Below are 18,518 nucleotides of genomic sequence, written 5' to 3'. Positions count from 1 at the left end.
TCAAGCACTAACTATATGCCAAACAAGGAGATAGGATATTTATATTTATTTTCATTTTATATGAATACAATAGTCTTATGAGGTAGTTGCCATTGTTATACCCATTTGACAGATTATAAAATTGAGACCAAGAAATGTTAAATAGTTTCCTCACTCTCCCACAGCAAGTAGATGGCAGGGCAGCATTTGACCTCAGACCTGATTGACTCTTAACCCCTTATATTCGTCAGTGGTGAAGTTGGGCAAGTCATCTCTGTAGCCTTAGACTCCTCTTCTGTAAAATGGGAGGGTCTTCCCGGATTTGCTGAGTGGCCAACTGTGGTTGTGTTCATTGTTTAGATTGGAAAGGGCAGGCTGAAGATAAAATCCTTTCCAGAACTAAATCCAGAGGAAATGGTAGTCTCAGTGCCAAGAATCTCATTCTTTAAATAGTTTCCTCACTCTCCCACAGCAAGTACATGGCAGGGCAGCATTTGGCCTCAGACCCGATTGACTCTTAACCCCTTATATTCATCAGTGGTGAAGTTGGGCAAGTCACCTCTGTAGCCTTAGACTCCTCTTCTGTAAAATGGGAGGGTCTTCCCGGATTTGCTGAGTGGCCAACTGTGGTTGTGTTCATTGTTTAGATTGGAAAGGGCAGGCTAAAGATAAAATCCTTTCCAGAGCTAAATCCAGAGGAAATGGTAGCCTCAGTGCCAAGAATCTTCATTTGGGCAGTGTTCACCAACTTGCCTAATCAGAAGAACCAGTAAAAACCACGTCTGCTAACAATACTCTATAACTGTACTGGCCACAGCCTTCAGAGCAGGACCTGGGAAACTGTTACTATACTGACTTTCCTCCAACCCACAGTGATTTTTCTGTTCAGTAATGGTTTAGAAAAATAGACTACAGATTTCAAAAGATTTAGACAAGCTTCTCAGAGAGACTATGTTTATCTTGACTCTTAAGTCATGTTGAAAATATATATCATGATCCAAAAAAATCCTTTTCTGCAGGGATCTAGGGTAGGATCTCGTCAGGATCTAGGTAATTTGTTTTCTGGTGATTTAATGTAGGGACAAAGCTTGAAAATCTAAAGCATACAAATTTGCCACTGGCAGATAAATCAGTCCTGGCGCTCTCATGCACAGCGTAGTGATTATAGTCAATTATAAATAACTAGAGTCCTGATGCATGAAATTCGTACAAGAGTAGGCCTTTCTTCTTCCGGCTGCCGGCACCTGCCTTCCTCTGGCAGCTGGGACCCAGGCTTCCCTCGCAGCCCCGGCTTTGTCCAGAAGGTCGTCCAGAAGGAAGTCTGGTCTAATTAGCATATTACACTTTTATTATTATAGATTATAAACTTCAAAGTGGTTAAGAGACTAGATCTTAGCTGTTCTCAAAGCAAAAAGGAAATGATGTCATGTGACTAGAGAGATGTGTTAGATGATGCTCTTGTGGTAATCAAATTGTAACATATAAATTTATCAAATTAACACACTGTACATCTTAAACTTACAGTGTTACATGCTAATTGCATCTCAGTTAAAAAAATTAGCATGCCATTTATTTTATTTTATTTTTTTAAATATATTTTTATTGATTTTTTTACAGAGAGGAAGGGAGAGGGATAGCGAGTTAGAAACATCGATGAGAGAGAAACATCGATCAGTTGCCTCCTGCACACTCCCTACTGGGGATGTGCCCGCAACCAAGGTACATGCCCTTGACAGGAATAGAACCTGGAACCCTTGAGTTTGCAGGCCGACGCTCTATCCACTGAGCCAAACCGGTTAGGGCAGCATGCCATTTAGAATCTTACTTTAAATAGGTCTTAAGCAAGTTATTCTTTTAAGAAGGTTCTGTACTCCCATCAGTTAACCATTTTATTTTCTAACATGAATGTGTAGGCCTGGCCGGATGGAGCATCATCCTGTACACCAAAATGTTGTGCGTTCAATTCCTAATCAGGGCACATACATCGGTTGCGAGTTAGATCCCTGGTCAGGGTGGGTACTGGAGGAAATTGATGGATATTTCTCTCTCACATCAAAGTTTCTCTCTCCCTTTCTCTAAAATCTATAAAAAGCATATTCTCAGGTGAGAATTTTAAAATATATCTGGTATAATGAAATGTTTGTGGTTAAAATCACATCCATTTTCTTTCAAGGCACTACAGAGGGACATTTCCATTCTGTATTGAATGTTTAAATGACAGGCTGATTCAGAAAAGATATAAAAATTAGGTTCTGCCAATATTTTCTCTAGAAAAGTACTTAAGAATTTCTACTTGAAGTACTTGATTAAGAAGACAGTTATTCAAACCTGCAAATAGAGGTGATGTGATTTTCTGCTAAGCTGATGTTATCTAAAATACTATTTTAGGAGTTTAAGAGTTCAGGGCCCAAGGATAATATGATATGGGAGCACATTGAGAGAATTCCAGAGACAAAATGTTAAAAAATGTGCCTGCTTCCCAATTTTACAGCCAACCCCAGCCCAGCAAATTCTAAAATCCCTGCTTAGGGACAGCATTTGTGACATTTGCCAAGCCTGTCTAGTATAGAACAGTCTAGAAGAGCACAGACTATCTTGAATAACAAGTAAACGTGAGTTTGAATACATGCAGAGCAGCAACACCCCATATTTAAAAACACGATAAAATGCAAGACAGAGTGGACTCCAGGTATAGGGAAACTGCTGCTCATGACGGACTTCGGCAGCTCTCAAGAAAAATGATCAAAGTTGCAAAAGATTTTAACAAACCGGTGGCTTTGGAATGATCAAGAATAGGGGATAAGTAAACACAAATGTGGGAGAGAGGAATCTCTTAGGAAAAAACATTTTTTCTTAGACATGATGACAGGGCAAAAACAAAAAGGAAAAACTGCCTCTCCTCCGAGCCCTACTCAGCTCCATTAGCACCATGTCGTGGCCCGAGAGCAGAGAGCTAGACTTGGCAGCCAGACACAGAGGATGCAGACAGAAGAACACTCACCCTTAGGAGCCCTTTCAGGCTGCTGCTGACATGGGGTGTTGTGTACCTGGGCATTAGGATGATAATTACCATGTTGGGGAAAGGTCACATGTTTTAGGAGTATGTGCCTCTATTAAATCACCTTACATAACACTGAGAATAAATCACTCTGCATCCCTTAATTCTGTGACATAGGACATTTCATACTTAATGAAAGGTGAAGCCACAATCCCCCCGCTCCCCACAGAGCCATGCAAGAACAGTCCACCTGAATGTACTTAATCCTGGGTGGGCTTGGGCTGCCTTCCACGTTCATGATCAAGAAGAAGACTTCTTGCTCCATTGCAGTCTGGGGCTCCTGCCAAAGTCCTAAGTCCAAAGTGATCAGGCTGCGCAGGAGTGATTTGGATTAGGTGAGAATAAGTGTGAGTGTGGCTAGTTGAAAAGAGGAGGCGAACATTGGGCACATTGAATCAAACCTAACGTCGATGTTCTTTCCTGAGTAAACACACATTCAGACAGAATGACAGCTATCCTTTTTCCATACCCTGTATTGCTAATAATTAATGAAGCAGTACTAAAATAAGCCAAAACAATCTCTGTATAAAAACCCTTCCTCATCTGAAAGCCTGCTAAAGAAGAAATGTTCATGTTAAAATGTTTCTGTATATATCTGAAGAAAAAAGTACTCCTGAAAACATTTTTACCCTGCTATGAAAAATAAAGTGCTATGAAAAATAAAATGCATTTTACTCATCATTTCCAAACTTAGGCCACTCCTCTTTAGGGAGAAGGCACACCTTTAAAATAGCAATTTTTCTAGAGATCACACATATTTAGTTTGTATCTGCTCAGTCTGTTGCAAGAATAAGAACTCTTTCAAAAATGTATTTGAATGGAGAGCATGCATTTGTAAAAGTATAGGTAATGAATCTCAACCTAAGATTTTTATTCAAACACACTGTGAAAACAAGAGTTGCAACAGATAAGCACAATATAATTTCCTGGAATTCTCTTGCCTTCAATTGTGTGAAGAACTCATAAAGGGAAATGCAAGTCCAATGAAGCTTTAATGTCCCAATATTTAATTTTCTGTTAAGCAGAATTCCAAAAGAAAGAAAAAGTACCACAAAAATATATAGCACAAGTGCACTTAAATCCACCCAACACATTACAGATGGCAAAAAATTAAAATGCATTGTGTATTTTATCATGCTCAGTAGTGTCAAGGGCATCAACCAACTGATCTGATAATCCATTAAACTATTTAGAAGAAGTTTTCCACTTCGATGAGAGCTCTGGGTGAATGGCATGCTGCAGCACTTTAGCATCACAAATATATTTAGCAGAAAGCTACTCAAGTATTGCTGTGCTATTGGCACTTCTAGAGAAAGCTATCTTGTTGATGGGTTTTGGTATCAAAGGGAGGCTGTTTAATGAGAGATTATAAATGTTGATTTCACTAACAGATTCAGAACAGTATACACGTTATAGTAACCAACCTTTCCTTGCACATCACTGAGTTAGATTTCCATGGGATCTAAACACCAGGATTTTTCAGGCAAAGAGAGAGGCATCAATGATGAAAGAGAATCATTGATCGGCTGCCTACTGGAGATTGAGCCCACAACCCGGGCATGTGCCCACAACTACAATCGAACCTGTGACCCTTCAGTCTACAGCCTGATGCTCTATGCACTGAGCAAACCAGCTGGGGCTCAGGCAAGTTTTGAAAGACTCTGGGCAATAATATTTTGGAGGTTCTTATTTCTCTTCTCTAGAAGAGTTGATGTTTTTGAGAATTCAAATGAAAAATCACAGCATAAGACACCAGAGTTCTTACATATTTTGTCTTTCTATGGAACTGCCTACCCACCAATCCAAAGAGAAGGCTTCTCCTCAAATAAAGCATCCAGTGGATATAATCTGACAGTCCACTAGGGGCTTGAACACATTACAGAAATAGGAAGACAGCCCTTGCCTTCAAAAAGACCCACAGAGAAACGGAGGAGGAGAATGAATAAGCAGATGCAGGTATCTAACATTTACACAGACATATGCATAATAGGCAGCCCACACACAAGACAAAGTTTAATATGTTTTTTCACGAACAGTATGCCAGGCTCAATCTGACATACACTGAATTTTCTACATGCACAGATGCTAAGGATAGGTGCCCCTCTTACTGGTTAATTTGGTTGCATTTTTTTATACTCTTGTGGGTGAATGGATGATAGCATATTAATATGGTTCCAGAAATATAAAAATGAATCTGAAACTAAAAACCAACTGGAAAGAAGACAAATGTCCTAAAGCCAGTTGTGAAATTGAACTTTACAAAAGAGCCTCAAGTGGGTATGCCTTTAACTAGACCACATTTCCAGCTTAGAAAAACAAATAGCGGCCTCTTCCACAGAAGCATCAGCATAAATAATAAAAGCTTGGAGATATTTCGTAAATAATGGAAATTCCTGACAACCCCATTATTTTCAAGTGACTTAAGAGAATGTGGATAACTTCAAAAGAATTCTATATATAACATCACATACACACAGAGGTTTCAGGCTTCCCACAAATATGCTTATAGGTAGGTATGTGCTTGCTTTAGAAAAGTTACTTTGAAACTTAAGATTTTTCACACTAGTATCTTCCCTTGCCATTCACAGATTATAAATGAGAGGGGTGCCTATTTCTTAATGCTGTTATCAATTAACTTCTTTTAAAATGTAAATATGGACTGGGGTGAAGTTTTCTGATTCAAGTTTAATTAAGCCATATACATGCTAGATATCTGAAACCTCTTTCTATTAGAATATAGGCAATACTCAATTCAACTGCTGATCATTAATGTCAGGATTTATTTCTGAGCATCACAACACACAATCAACTTTGCATGCCATAATGCCTTTCTGGAACTTAAAAGAAACATTTCCTGCAGACAGACACACCTTAATTTTAATTTATCTAAATTTTTGAACCTGGGGTTATTAGTTTGTACTACTTCGTAAGGTTATATGTTTTATATGTAAATGAAATTTTAGAACATGTTTCCTTTAGGTCACAGCAGCTTACAAGTACATTTATCTCAGTCATACTTTCAAATTTGATAGACATATTTCTACACATTTGCCTTTGTGTATTGAAAATATTGTCCTAAAGTCTGTGCTCAAATAAAATCCTTTTATTCCTTTGATAATTTCCTAGTTCATAAAATAAACATATTAAAATAATATTTAATACCAGTGTTATAAGCACTTAGCTTTCATTGTTGCTTTTGAAAAAAATATAAAAATTACCATACATTTTTATAAGTATAAATTCTTAATAGCGTTTCCATTTTAAATTCCTAGAAAAATCTCTGAGGAATGGTCAAATAGTCTTCCTAGAAAATATTCACTTGAGAGTCTTCCTTTTGACCATAAACTTGGGCTGAAGGCGCATCTCCTCGGATTATCTCTTCTCTGATTATCTCTCTCCTACTTTCATTAATCAAATCCCTTCATTAATTGTCCATTCACCAAACTACAGTACTTGGTCCTCTGCCTTATTTTCCCCAATAGGTTTATATTTGCTTTGCGGGGGGAGAACCAGGTCATTATTTTACCACAGAACCTTAAAATTCAAGATGCATCACATTGTGCCCTGTCTTAGAACTTAAGTGCTTTTGTTGGAATGATAAGTTTTCATTCTCAATGAATTATATGCCTTTTGCAAAAACTTAGAAAAAATAGCTAGAGATATTGCTCTTGAATTGACAAATGATATCTAAATCCAAGTAGTACCAGACACGCTATTAAAATTAATTAAAAATAGATGCATGGATTTCCCTTCCATTAAACAACCTGTACGGAAAGTCTAATCAAAATGGGGTTAAGATGACAGAAATTAATATACTAGAATTAGTAATACAAGCCTGCGTAGCTATTCTGTTGAAGCAGTTCTGGAGTATAGAGACTACATACCCACATAAGACACACTTCACCTCTCTAAAAATAAAGAACTTCTAACTCTCATCACCTTGTTCCCTGCCCATTCAACTAGATTAAAAAATATATGTCAGTTTCAATCTAATAATCAGTATGCAACTGTGGGAGAAAATTTAGTTTTTTATTATAATTCGTACCTAAATTTAGACTCTGTTATATGGGTAAAGTCAACTGAAATACTCAAATCAACTTTGCTTAGGATGGTACTTTGGTTAGACATCTACATGGACGGGTATCCTTGAGGGTTCCATTTTATGAAAACAGCTTTGATTTGGGGGGAGACAGGTAGAGAAATAGCTCAGAAGAGACATGAAGAGCTGTGGAAACACTGGCAAGGCTGAGAACAAAAAAAAATTAGAAGGAAGAGTTAGGTAAAGGTAAAATAGAACACCATTTTTGCACTGTATGATGAGACCAGACCAGTAATTATATTTATGTCCATATTAATTGACATTCTCCCAACAATACATATGCGCACGTGTGTGTGTATGTACACATCACTTTTATTATCACAGATAATCAAATTACAATGCAAGATTATTTAACACCAATTGGATGTAATTTTTGTAAACACTATTACTGCTAATAATACCAAGTTGAACTCGACACTACCCAGGAGTGCCCCAGGCTTCTATGACTAATTGAATTATGTTAATATCTGCTGATGAACCCCCTCTTCTGAACTTGTGATAACCTGTTATGAGCTGCTTCTAACAAGATAATGGCTTCAATTTCAATAGGAAATAATAAAGAGGCTAATTTTTTAGCTTTTTATTTGCTGCTTCATGCACTGTACCTGATTCTTGAGATCCAGTTTGGGACATGGGCGGCCTCCATTGTAAGGTTTTTCTTTTAGCCATTTGGATCGAATTCTCACACCAATCCCACAAGAGGAACTGCAAGACCCCCAGCTGGACCAATCGCTTAACTTGCAATCAAATGGGCAGGGGATGGCACATTCTTCTTGAATATAACCTGAGAGAAAAAGATCCAAGAGAAGGGAGGAAAGTCTGATCAAAATGCACTGATGAAACTCACTTGCTATTCTTAGAGCTCAGGTTGCTCAACAATACTGCCAGAGGGACCTTGATAGTTTCCTACTCAAATACACAGACAAAAGTTCTCAGAGGCAGATACTTATGATTATATCTGCAACCCAAATTTGTACCAGCTCTTTACTCCACAGACAATTCTGGGACGGAAGGAGCAGGGAAAAGTACACACTTGGTTGTTCTTTCTGATAAGAAGAAATGAGGCAGTTCAGGGCTAATGATATCATTTCCTTCACTGGGCGTTGTGTCCCACCAATTCCTATAATTCTGTCTGAAGATAGGGAGCATAATAGAATCAATCTGGATAATATTGAAAGAGGAAAATAGAGGCAAGTGAAAGGGCATCTAATGAGATATTAGACTGGAATCAAGTGATGTGGATTGAAATACAGATGCACATGTTCTAGCTTTACTTGGTCTTACTCTTGTCCTCAGCTCAGTTCTTGCTATCATCTTTCTCTAGCTAATCTAATTATTTAACTATCACCTCAAATAATCACTATCAAATACATATTTCTAAGTCTGATATCTCGAATGAGTTCTTATACAACCTACTCATTCACTCAAGTTGGATAGCCAACTACCCCCAAATTCAACATGTCTAAAGCTGGGGCAATTGATTTCCTCCTAAAGCAGTGGTTCTCAACCTTCCTAATGCCGCAACCCTTTAATACAGTTCCTCATGTTGTGGTGACCCCCAAGCATAAAATTATTTTTGTTGCCACTTCATAACTGTAATTTTGCTACTGTTATGAATTGTAATGTAAATATCTGGTATGCAGGATGTATTTTCAGGTGGTCACAACCCACAAAGCATTCTAATTCTATTATATCCCTCATCTTAATTAACTACAACATATCTGGTTCTTATACATTGATGGGCATGCCTACATAACCTCTTCCCCTTGGTTTTGGGCAGGACCCACCAATGTGCTAGGAGGGCACTCCCATGATTAGGTTTTAGTGTGAAGCAAAGCGGAAAGGAGCTCACATATAGAATTAACATGACAAATCAGTTGATTTTGAGTTTACTAGGAGAGAGATTATCGGGACGAACAGCCTGGATAATTGGGTGAAAAACCTTAGAAGAGTGACTGGGCCCTTTGTGTGGAGGAAGATTCTCCTGCTGGCCTTGAATAAACAAACAGGTGTGCTATGCGTGGCCACATAGCAGGGGACTGAGAGCGATGTCAAGGGCCTTCGAGCAGCTGCTGGCTGTCAGCCAGCAGGAAAACAGGCCTCAGCTCTACAGGCGCGTGGAGATGAATTCTGCCAATAATTCCAAGGGAGCCTTCCCTTGTGCAGCATCTGCTGAGACCTCGGCCTTGGCCCACACGTTGCCTGTAGCCTGGTGAGAGACGTAAGCAGAGAACCAGGAGAAGCCACGTCTGTACTGCTGATCCTGGGGAGCCGAGCTAATGTTTTGAGCTAAGTCTGTGGTAAGTTTTTGATGCAGCAACTGACAGCTAACAGGTTATCCAAAATAAAAACCCGAGTCATCTTAGGCCTTCCCCCATTATCTCTCACATATATTAATAGGTGTAATAAGTTCTTATGTCAAAATATCCCAAATATGGCCCCTACTCCAAAATTCTTCTGTTAGTCCCTGGTTCAAGATCTTACTTTCTGGTCTGGAATACAGCAATAGTCTCTTCACTAGACTCCCCTTTTCCCTGCACATTCTCTTTTAATATTGGTCAGTCACGTTGAGGAAAAAGTTTCTCTTCTGAAGCTGTATCAACTATAATAAAAAGTAAATTTAATAAACAATCTAAAAAAAGAAAGATAAAAATACATGATTTATGCTACTCCTTTTAAACCCTTTGCTGACTCTCCAGTGCCTTGAAAATAAAGTGCCAACTAGTTTGCAAAAACTATACAATTCTTTACAAGAGCCTCTAAACAAGGGATTTCATCTTGACTGTAAAATATATTCCTGTTGCCCAGGACATTCTACAGACCAATTTGACCAGAGTCTCTGAGATGGATCTAGGCACCGGTACTTTTCAAAGGTCCCTGGGGAGTCTAATGTGCAGTCAAGGCTGAGAACTGCATCCCTAACTTGTTTTGCTCCTGCCCTTCCCTCTCCTCTGTCTCAAAATCTGTCCACATAGACTACTCCATGTTCTTCAGTAATATTTATGCCTTTCCTCATGCAAAATTACTCTTTCTCTAGCCAGTTTAGCCTTGCTGGCTCATTTTTATTTTTATCTATATTTGTATATTGAATGATTTTAATTAGAGAGCCTCTCATACACTGTTTCATATTTTTCCTCCTGATAAAACATAAACCCAGAGGATCTCTATGCAACTCAAGGTCATAAATTCAATGAGTATAAAATAGTTTTGAAATTCAACAGCGCCAGTGACATTTATTTTTCAGGATAGTTATTTTCATGCTAGAGTATACCCCAAAGGAAAGCTCTTAGTGAGAACCATTAATTGCATATTCTCATGCCTATCTCACAATTGAAAAGATTAGTTTTACCCACATACTTGAGACTTACAATTTTTGGCAATAGAAGATGATCACATGTGGCTACGTACAAGGTTAAGCTGCCAATAGAGAATTCAAATTCCTGACAATGGAAACTTCACTAATGTTTTAAAAACTCATTTGCATAAAATATATTGCAGAATAGCTTCTCTGGCAAATTTAAAAAATATAAATCCAACTGATATAAAAGAAACTGTTTTTCTTAAAAAATATTTTACATTCCTGGCCAGTGTGGATCAGTTGGTTGGAGCACCTAGAGTCCTGGGTTTCATTCCAGGTCAGGACATGTACCCAAGTTGCAGGTTCAATCCGAGGTCTGACTGCATGGGAGGCAAAGAATCGACATTTCTCTCTCACATCAATGTTTCTCTCTTCTCTCTCTCTCTCTCTCTCTCTCTTTAACAAAAAGATATCCTAGGCTAAGGATTTAAAAATATATATTTTTACACTATAATTCATATGCAGAATACATTGCTTGGGCCATCATATTATTTAATCTGGAGATGTTTCCATCTTCTAGTTTAGTTACCTGTATGCATATGAAGTTAGATATGAAGTATTTATTACAGAATTATCAGTAAAGCATATACCCAACATTGTGGTTTTTGTAAACCATATACGTTACAGATAGCAGGTACCCAAAAAATATCTGTTGTTGTTATGAATACAGATGAACTAATAAGATCTGTGATTATTATCTCTAGCTATGTTATAATTGAAGGGCTTTATTTAATGACATACTCATTTAGGCTGAAGCCCAGAGACCTGGAATGGCTTTTCAATCTACATTGCTAACCTCCAAATTTTGCTCTTTAGGTTAGGACATAGGAAAAACATAGCTCTATGTATAAGGCTGTCTTTGTAATGAAACTACTTCCTAGGATATTACCTACTGTAATTTTTTCCCCTCCATCATTCAAGGACTAACACATTTTCCCCTCTATAAGAGCCTCTTTTGAAGGATTAGAAAGAAACACTGATGATATTCATAGCCTGAGGAAAATAAACCTAGTTTAATTTACTTATATTTTCCTACTGTGTAAAGTAATGGCAAATACAGTGCATGTTCTATTTGTTGGCACTTTGCTAGAATAATGAAAACACAGGACCAAAAATAAGACAGGAAAAAATGAAGAAAATGCTGATTGTCTCTTCCCCATTTCAAAGTGAAGATCTGGGAGAAATATGTGAGTTAAAATAAAGTGATGTTTTCATTTCTCAATATTTGAAGATTTACTGTTTTAATTTACACATTTTAATACTACTTTTTATCTAGTAATGAATGTACCATACTAAAAAGTATCTGATGACTTACATCGAAGTAGTTTAAAGTATATATTTATTTAGAAGAGGTGAGGAATATGAGGGTCGATGTTTTTGACATGGTTGCAAGAAAGACAATTTGAGAAATTAGATCAATACTTTGTATTCAAGGGAAGACTGGCAGTAGTGGACATTTATGTAAAACTAGAGGCCCGGTGCACAAAATTCATGCACTGGGGGGTGGGGGGAGGGGTGGCGTTCTCTCAGCCTGGCCTGCATCCTCTTGCAGTCCGGGAACCCTCGGGGGATATCCGACTGTCATGGAGCGACTGTGCCTGCCAGCCGTGAACCTGGCTAAGGGCTTCTGGCTGTGTGGCACTCCCCCTGTGGGGGTACACTGAACACCAGGGGGAAGCTTCTGCATTGAGCGTCTGCCCCCTCATGTGCCATTTGGTCAATTTGCATATTAGCCTTTTATTATATAGGATATCAGTCCATTAGTGTGTGGAAATATAGATCAACCTCAGTAAGGTTGCCAGCTTGCTTTGATGAACTTATATTTTCACCTGAGAATACTGCCCATGAATACTAGTTACATTCTTTCAAAGATGATTCCAACCCTGTATAGGCCTCTGTAAAACCCAAGAGGAGAGAGTTGGAAAGTACCTACATTCCCATTATTTCTTCTTTTTAAAAATTTGAGTTATTAAAAGAAATATTTTGAAATACCATTTGCAAGTAGAAAAATAATCTTTACCACATATTTAAAACCTCATCAGCATAGACTCTCCAATGTTAACATTATAAAGTGATGGTTATGGCTGTACGTAACAAAGTATCTTATTTGGACCCAAAATCAGATACATGAAATATTGCTGATTTAGAAGTTACATAAAATTCAAATAATTGTATTGACAAAATATGTTTGCCTAGACTCCTTCAAACTCAAATATATTCCTCAGAATAATTATTTATTAAATTGTATTCCATTTACCAGAAAAAAAATCATTTAAGTGTAAAGCACTTTTTAATAATACAGCATGTGAACTTTATTTTAAATGTAGGTTCAAGGTCCTCTGGGCCAAAAGCTTCATTTTATAGAATGGGCAGAAATAGAAAGGGAAATTGAACCCAGACTTGACATTTATACCCAGGTCACTATCAAGTTAAAAAAAAAAAAGATCATCAGTATTATGGCCCCAGAATGTTCTCTTTGGTGTTGGAGTGACAAGGTAGAAAATCAACCCCTGCTCTTAAAGAAATTCATATTTTGGAGGATATCAGGCTTTTGACGAAAATGTTTTAGTTGATTTTAGAGAGGGAGGAAGGGAGAGGAAGAGAAACATGGATCCATCCATCAGCTGCCTCCTTCACACCCCCTACTGGGGATTGAGCCCGCAACCTGGGTATGTGCCCTCACAGGGAATTGAACTGGCAACCTCTTGGTGCATAGAATGACTCCCAACCAACTGAGTCCAACCAGCCAGGATGTAGAGATCAGTCTTATTAATGAGAAGGGAAATAAAAGGTACATAATCAACTACTTAAATTATATGATACAAATAATATATGCAAATTATATAACAGTTTGAGGTAATATAAATGGATCCTGGTTTCAATTTCCTGTGAGGAAATTTATTGGGATAATTTGTGGCAGAAACAGGTTTTTGACTAATTGTTCTATCTGGTTCACTTGCTATAACTAAATGGATCAGTATAAATTTAATCAGTCAACCACATAATATGACAAACGGATGTTTTAAATTGAATTGTCCAGGCAAATTCATCACGATGCCATCTCCAGTTGTTCACAGAGACAGAGTTTCAGCGTTAACACCCTTGCGCCAGGTTTCTCCGGCAGACAAGAAAGATGTTTTTCTCTTAGAAGATATTGGGGATATTGAGGATAAATGGAACATCAGACGCAGAACAGTCTGAACTGTTCCATCAGGACTGTGTGTACTAAGTGGTTTCTATCATAAGTGCAAATAAGCACTGTTAAAATTAAAGTGACTGAATGATCTAACCACATAACAAACTCGGCATTTGAAACATTACAGAGGTATACAGATTGTTGACAAGCCAATATTACCAAGTAATTCTTGGAACTGTGTCTGTAAGGTTCTGTGTTCCTTGCCAAGATAAAAATCTTAAATTATACCAAACATTCTCTACATTACCATAAAGTTCCAATAGCTGATCTCAGAGCATGCCTTGTATTTGTTAGAGCATGCCAAATATTTCAGGGTTTGATTCTAGAGATGTAGTGTATTGCACTTCCCAGCTTCTTGAAGTGAGGCGGGATCTTAATGTGCTTAAGCCAATGAAATCTGGGAAGTGAGCATGTGACTTCTAGGTGAAAGCTAAAAGAGCTCTAGGGTAATTTGCCACACTCTTACTTTCCCAATGCCCACCAACTGGAAATGTTCCAGATAGTAGCTGCTCCATCAGGCAAGTCCTGGACTTAAACAGAGTGCCCCAGTCAACCCAATTTTGATAAAAGATGGCGATAGTGAGTTATCTTAGTGCCATTGATCCACTGAGAGTCTGACACTGTCTGTTACATTCTGTACTACACCATAAACCATTGCACAGTTCATGGACCACCTTGGCATAGTAAACTATATTTTCAGAAAAAGAAATAAAAAGCCCCATGAAATAAATATTTAGAGTGTTTTGAGACCCTATATATAATGCTCTGAAAAGATAAGATTAAGCTGTGTCAGCAGTTAGCACAGAACGAACAGAACCATCATCAAATTAGAACGTGACTTTGCAAAAGTTGAGTCAAATGGATATGTATTTCAGGAACATTTATAATTTGTTATTTTAAAAGGACTGGTAATATGGATTAGAAATCAAGGTCTAACCTTATGTGATCTGGAATGGAATTTTAAATCTTAATAATTCAGTTTCCTTATGTAAAAATAAAATACCCACCTTTAAAAAAATATCCCTTTCATGCTGTAAAAATAAAAATGTAATAAGTAGAAGTTTGTGGAAATTTTCAAATATAAATCAGATACTAATATTTTGTCACTACTAAAAGTGAATAGCAGGGTAAAAATGCGTTTTTCTTATCCTGTTTTTAGTGCTAGTGTTTGATGGAAATTATAATTCTGTGGAGATGCTTTAGCAAAAGAAAGCTATAGGGTAATAATGATCAAATTTGGGTGCCAATTTGCATTCCAGATCATTTCCAAGCAAATTAAAGCCTAAGATAACATTGAAAAGATGAGATATTCTGTATTGGATCAGTAAAGCAACTGTTTGAGCCCATCTCTGTCCTTCCAAGTCTGCTGCCACCAGCCAAGGCCAGACACTCATTATCCCTCACCTGGCTCATGTTCATGGCCCCTTCACTGGACGCCAAGGTCCCCAATCTGTTCTAACCCATCCCATGTCTGGTTGACTGCTATACTAATGTCCCCAAATAGCAACTCCAATATATCATAGTTTAAATTAAAATAAATAACCTCTAAAGCATAGCAAAATAAAAGACATGCAGATGACAATCTAGGCAGGAGAGATACCACACATTAAATTAAGATGGGAGTGAACCCAAAAATCTCCAAAAATCAGGAGAGAAATCCTCTGTACAAGAATTTGAGGCTGGAAAGAAGTATAGAATTGGCTAGGTCAAGTGGTGCCACATGGGCTGTCATGATGAGGGCTCAGAAAGTTGATTCAAATGCCCGATATTAATTTAGGTGGGCCGTGAATGTAAGAAAAGATAGCATGAGAACAAGGCACCTTCTTAACAGATAACTGCAAAATTTAGAAGTTAAATTAAAGTGACTAATGGCTAGGCTTTAGCCTCAAAGACCATTAAATATGATATTTTGTACATAAATATATACTTATATGATGTACATATACATATTACATATTTTCCTATTTTGTATTTACATATAGATTGTTAAAGAAAATATTGAAACATGATAGACTATCACTGATAATTAGCTCTCACATGTACACACAGGTAATATACTGTCTAAATGGAAATTACTATCTTCAGAATGACCAGTGAACCAGCTCTTTAAATAGCAACTTCATTTTCCAACTGTTGAGACAGGTTTAATGAACTAATTATAACAATGAATAATGGCCAGTTTGTGAGTATATAGATGCTTCTAAATATCCCAGGGGATTCAGAAAAATATAAGTTTAGAAAAAAAGTGTCTTTGTCTTTTTTTGCTTCATCTGTGAGGTCCTAAAGGAAGTTCTGACCCGAATCCAGACATTATACTGGGCCAGCACACAGGATTTATTTATTGTCTGCCTGTTTATTAATTTTCTTGTTTATTTACATAGGGTGGGGCAAATAAAGGTTTACAGTTGTTCATATGGAAAATAATGCAATAATTAATAATACAAGAATAAACTGCTTCCAATACAACTGTAAACCTACTTTGCCCTACTCTGTATACTTATTCTGAGGCCAAGAGTCCAGTAGTGAGGGATTTCTGATAAAAATAAAGATTTCTCGCTTCTCTTGAATATGTGGGGGGTCTGGGGGCACCTGGGTCCTTAATTCTAGCATGGCACCAACTGTGCAGCAGGGTCTCTGCAGATGAAATTTCCCTTTGGCATCTTCTGCTGCCCCTGAGTGATCATCTAAATTTCTAAAGTAAGGATTTCTCCCCCAACTAAAGCAATGCAAAAACATAACTCACAATTCCAGTATAGAAGCAGACGAGGAAGTGCTACTTGTATTGTAGGAAAAGGTAGAAGATACAGAGACCCAGCAGTCAGGGCTCACAATGCTCATCATAGGGACACATCTACCGGAAGTCTAGCTAGAAACCTCGTTGGAAGACACCCATGCAGGAGAGAATTCCTAATGCTTAAGCTTCATTAGATGGACTGTTCTACTTCCATCAGTACCTGCATATTACTAACACCAGCACATAAAGATAATTCCTGAAGTTGGCAACAAGAGGCATGAAAAATACCTGGAGCACATGACTACAACCTTCCAAATGAAGCTGTGGGGGGAGGGTGGAGCACATGACTGCCAAGAACAACGGTGATGAAGGCAGCCTGCAGTCAGAGCCACCCTCCACCATGAAATGGTCTCATTGCCTGAAACACACTTCGGGGATGAAATCCATTTTTATTTGCTGAAAGGTGGGGTCATCCCAACAATGATTTGTATTCATGAACAACAACACAAGCTGTTACTATAAATTCTAAATTATGGATTACAGGATGAAGAAAATTTACATCTAAAAGTTGCTTTAACCAAAGAACTGCATCTTTCACTGGGCTAATACAGAAATCAATGTGCTGGAATGAATTCACAGTACATTAACTCCTTGCAAGTTACTGTAAAAACTTCTGAAATATCGCTAAGGTGTAAAATTAAATATAACTCCCAGCTTAGATTTATACTGCATGCTGGTAATGGTGAATTTGTTTCACTTACCAATAAATTTCTTTCCTAATGGATTGCACATCAGCTAATCCAAAGACTTACATTTAGGCTTCTCTTGCCTTCTCTAGCCAAACAAATAGCTTATGGTTTTATTTATGGATATTTAATGATATACCTGCTAAAGGAATAAAAAAATTCAGAAAAGGTGAGGCACTTATTTTCTTCTAAGAAAATTGGAAGTTAGCAATCTCTTAATTACAGTAATCGTGTCCAGGAGCCGTGGATATGGACACTTTCAATTCACAGAGAGAATCTTCCAACCACTAAAAAAGTTTCAAGAGAAACCAGAAATTTCCCTTGAAAATAGAGTTTATTAGTTTCCTAGGGCTGTGATAACAAATCATCACAACTTGGTGACTTCAAATGACAAAAATGTATCCTCCCACAGTTCTGGAGGCCAGAAGTCTGGAATTAAGGTGTTAGTAGGGCTGCAGTCCCTCCACGTCTGTAGGAGAAAATCTTTCCTTACTCTTCCAGTTTCTGGTGGCTCCTGCATTCCTTGTCTGTGGAAGCATGATTCCAATTCTGTCTTTTCTTTATATGTGCCTCAGATATGTCAAATATCCCTCTCCTTCCTATTACAAACATGCCCATCATTAGATTTAGAGCCCACTGTAGATCCAAGATGATCTCAAATCAAGTTCCTTAACTTTGTTATACCTGCAAAGATTCTATTTGAAAATAAGGTCACATTCACAGGAACTGGGGTCAGGATTTAAACATATCTTGTGGGGGAACTTAATTCAACCCACTAAAGAGATAAATGAAAACTATGATAAGGAAGACAATATAACACATGGGTAGAATCTGGCCTTTGATATCAAGCCAACCTAGGTCTGTATCTCACAACTAAAGGCCCGACGCACGAAATTCATGCAAGGAGCTTGGCCCTCGCAGCCCCCACCCTCCCCCCACAGCTTCATTTGGAAGGTCTTCCAGAATGTAGTCCAGAAGGTCATCTGGCCATCTACTCTAATTAGCATATTATGCTTTTATTATTATAGATAGCTCTTTGAATCCCCTAAACTTCAATTTTATTATCTATAAGAAAGATTGGCAAATTGTGGCCTGCAGGCCAAATCCAGCCATTGCCTACATTTTGAAAATACAGTTTTGTTGGAACAGAACCACACCCAATGTTTTAAGTTATGTCTATAGTGGCTTTTGCACAGCAAGAACAATGGTGACTGTGATAAAGACAGTATGGCCCACAAAGCTTAAAATATTTATTATGTGGACCTTTATAGAAGACATCTGCAAACTCTGATTTATAAAATGGGGATTATAATAGTACCCACAGCATAGGATTATTATGAGGATCAAG

At 37.7% G+C, this 18,518-nt stretch overlaps 1 protein-coding gene across 1 annotated transcript in view; it reads right to left on the bottom strand.

Annotated features, from left to right (window-relative positions):
* LOC102774536 (thrombospondin type-1 domain-containing protein 7B) overlaps window positions 1-18,518 on the bottom strand; it is a 250,599-nt gene that overhangs the window by 215,301 nt on the left and 16,780 nt on the right. Inside the window, exon 2 of the mRNA XM_015560291.1 lies at window positions 7,742-7,920. Within this exon, the coding sequence (XP_015415777.1) occupies window positions 7,742-7,920 (179 nt within the window). The remainder of the gene's footprint in view (window positions 1-7,741; window positions 7,921-18,518) is intronic.

The sequence above is a fragment of the Myotis davidii genome, unplaced genomic scaffold, assembly GCF_000327345.1.
Source record: "Myotis davidii unplaced genomic scaffold, ASM32734v1 scaffold275, whole genome shotgun sequence".
In the NCBI taxonomy this organism is placed as follows: Eukaryota; Metazoa; Chordata; class Mammalia; order Chiroptera; family Vespertilionidae; genus Myotis; species Myotis davidii.
This window is presented reverse-complemented; position numbering and strand designations above follow the sequence as displayed.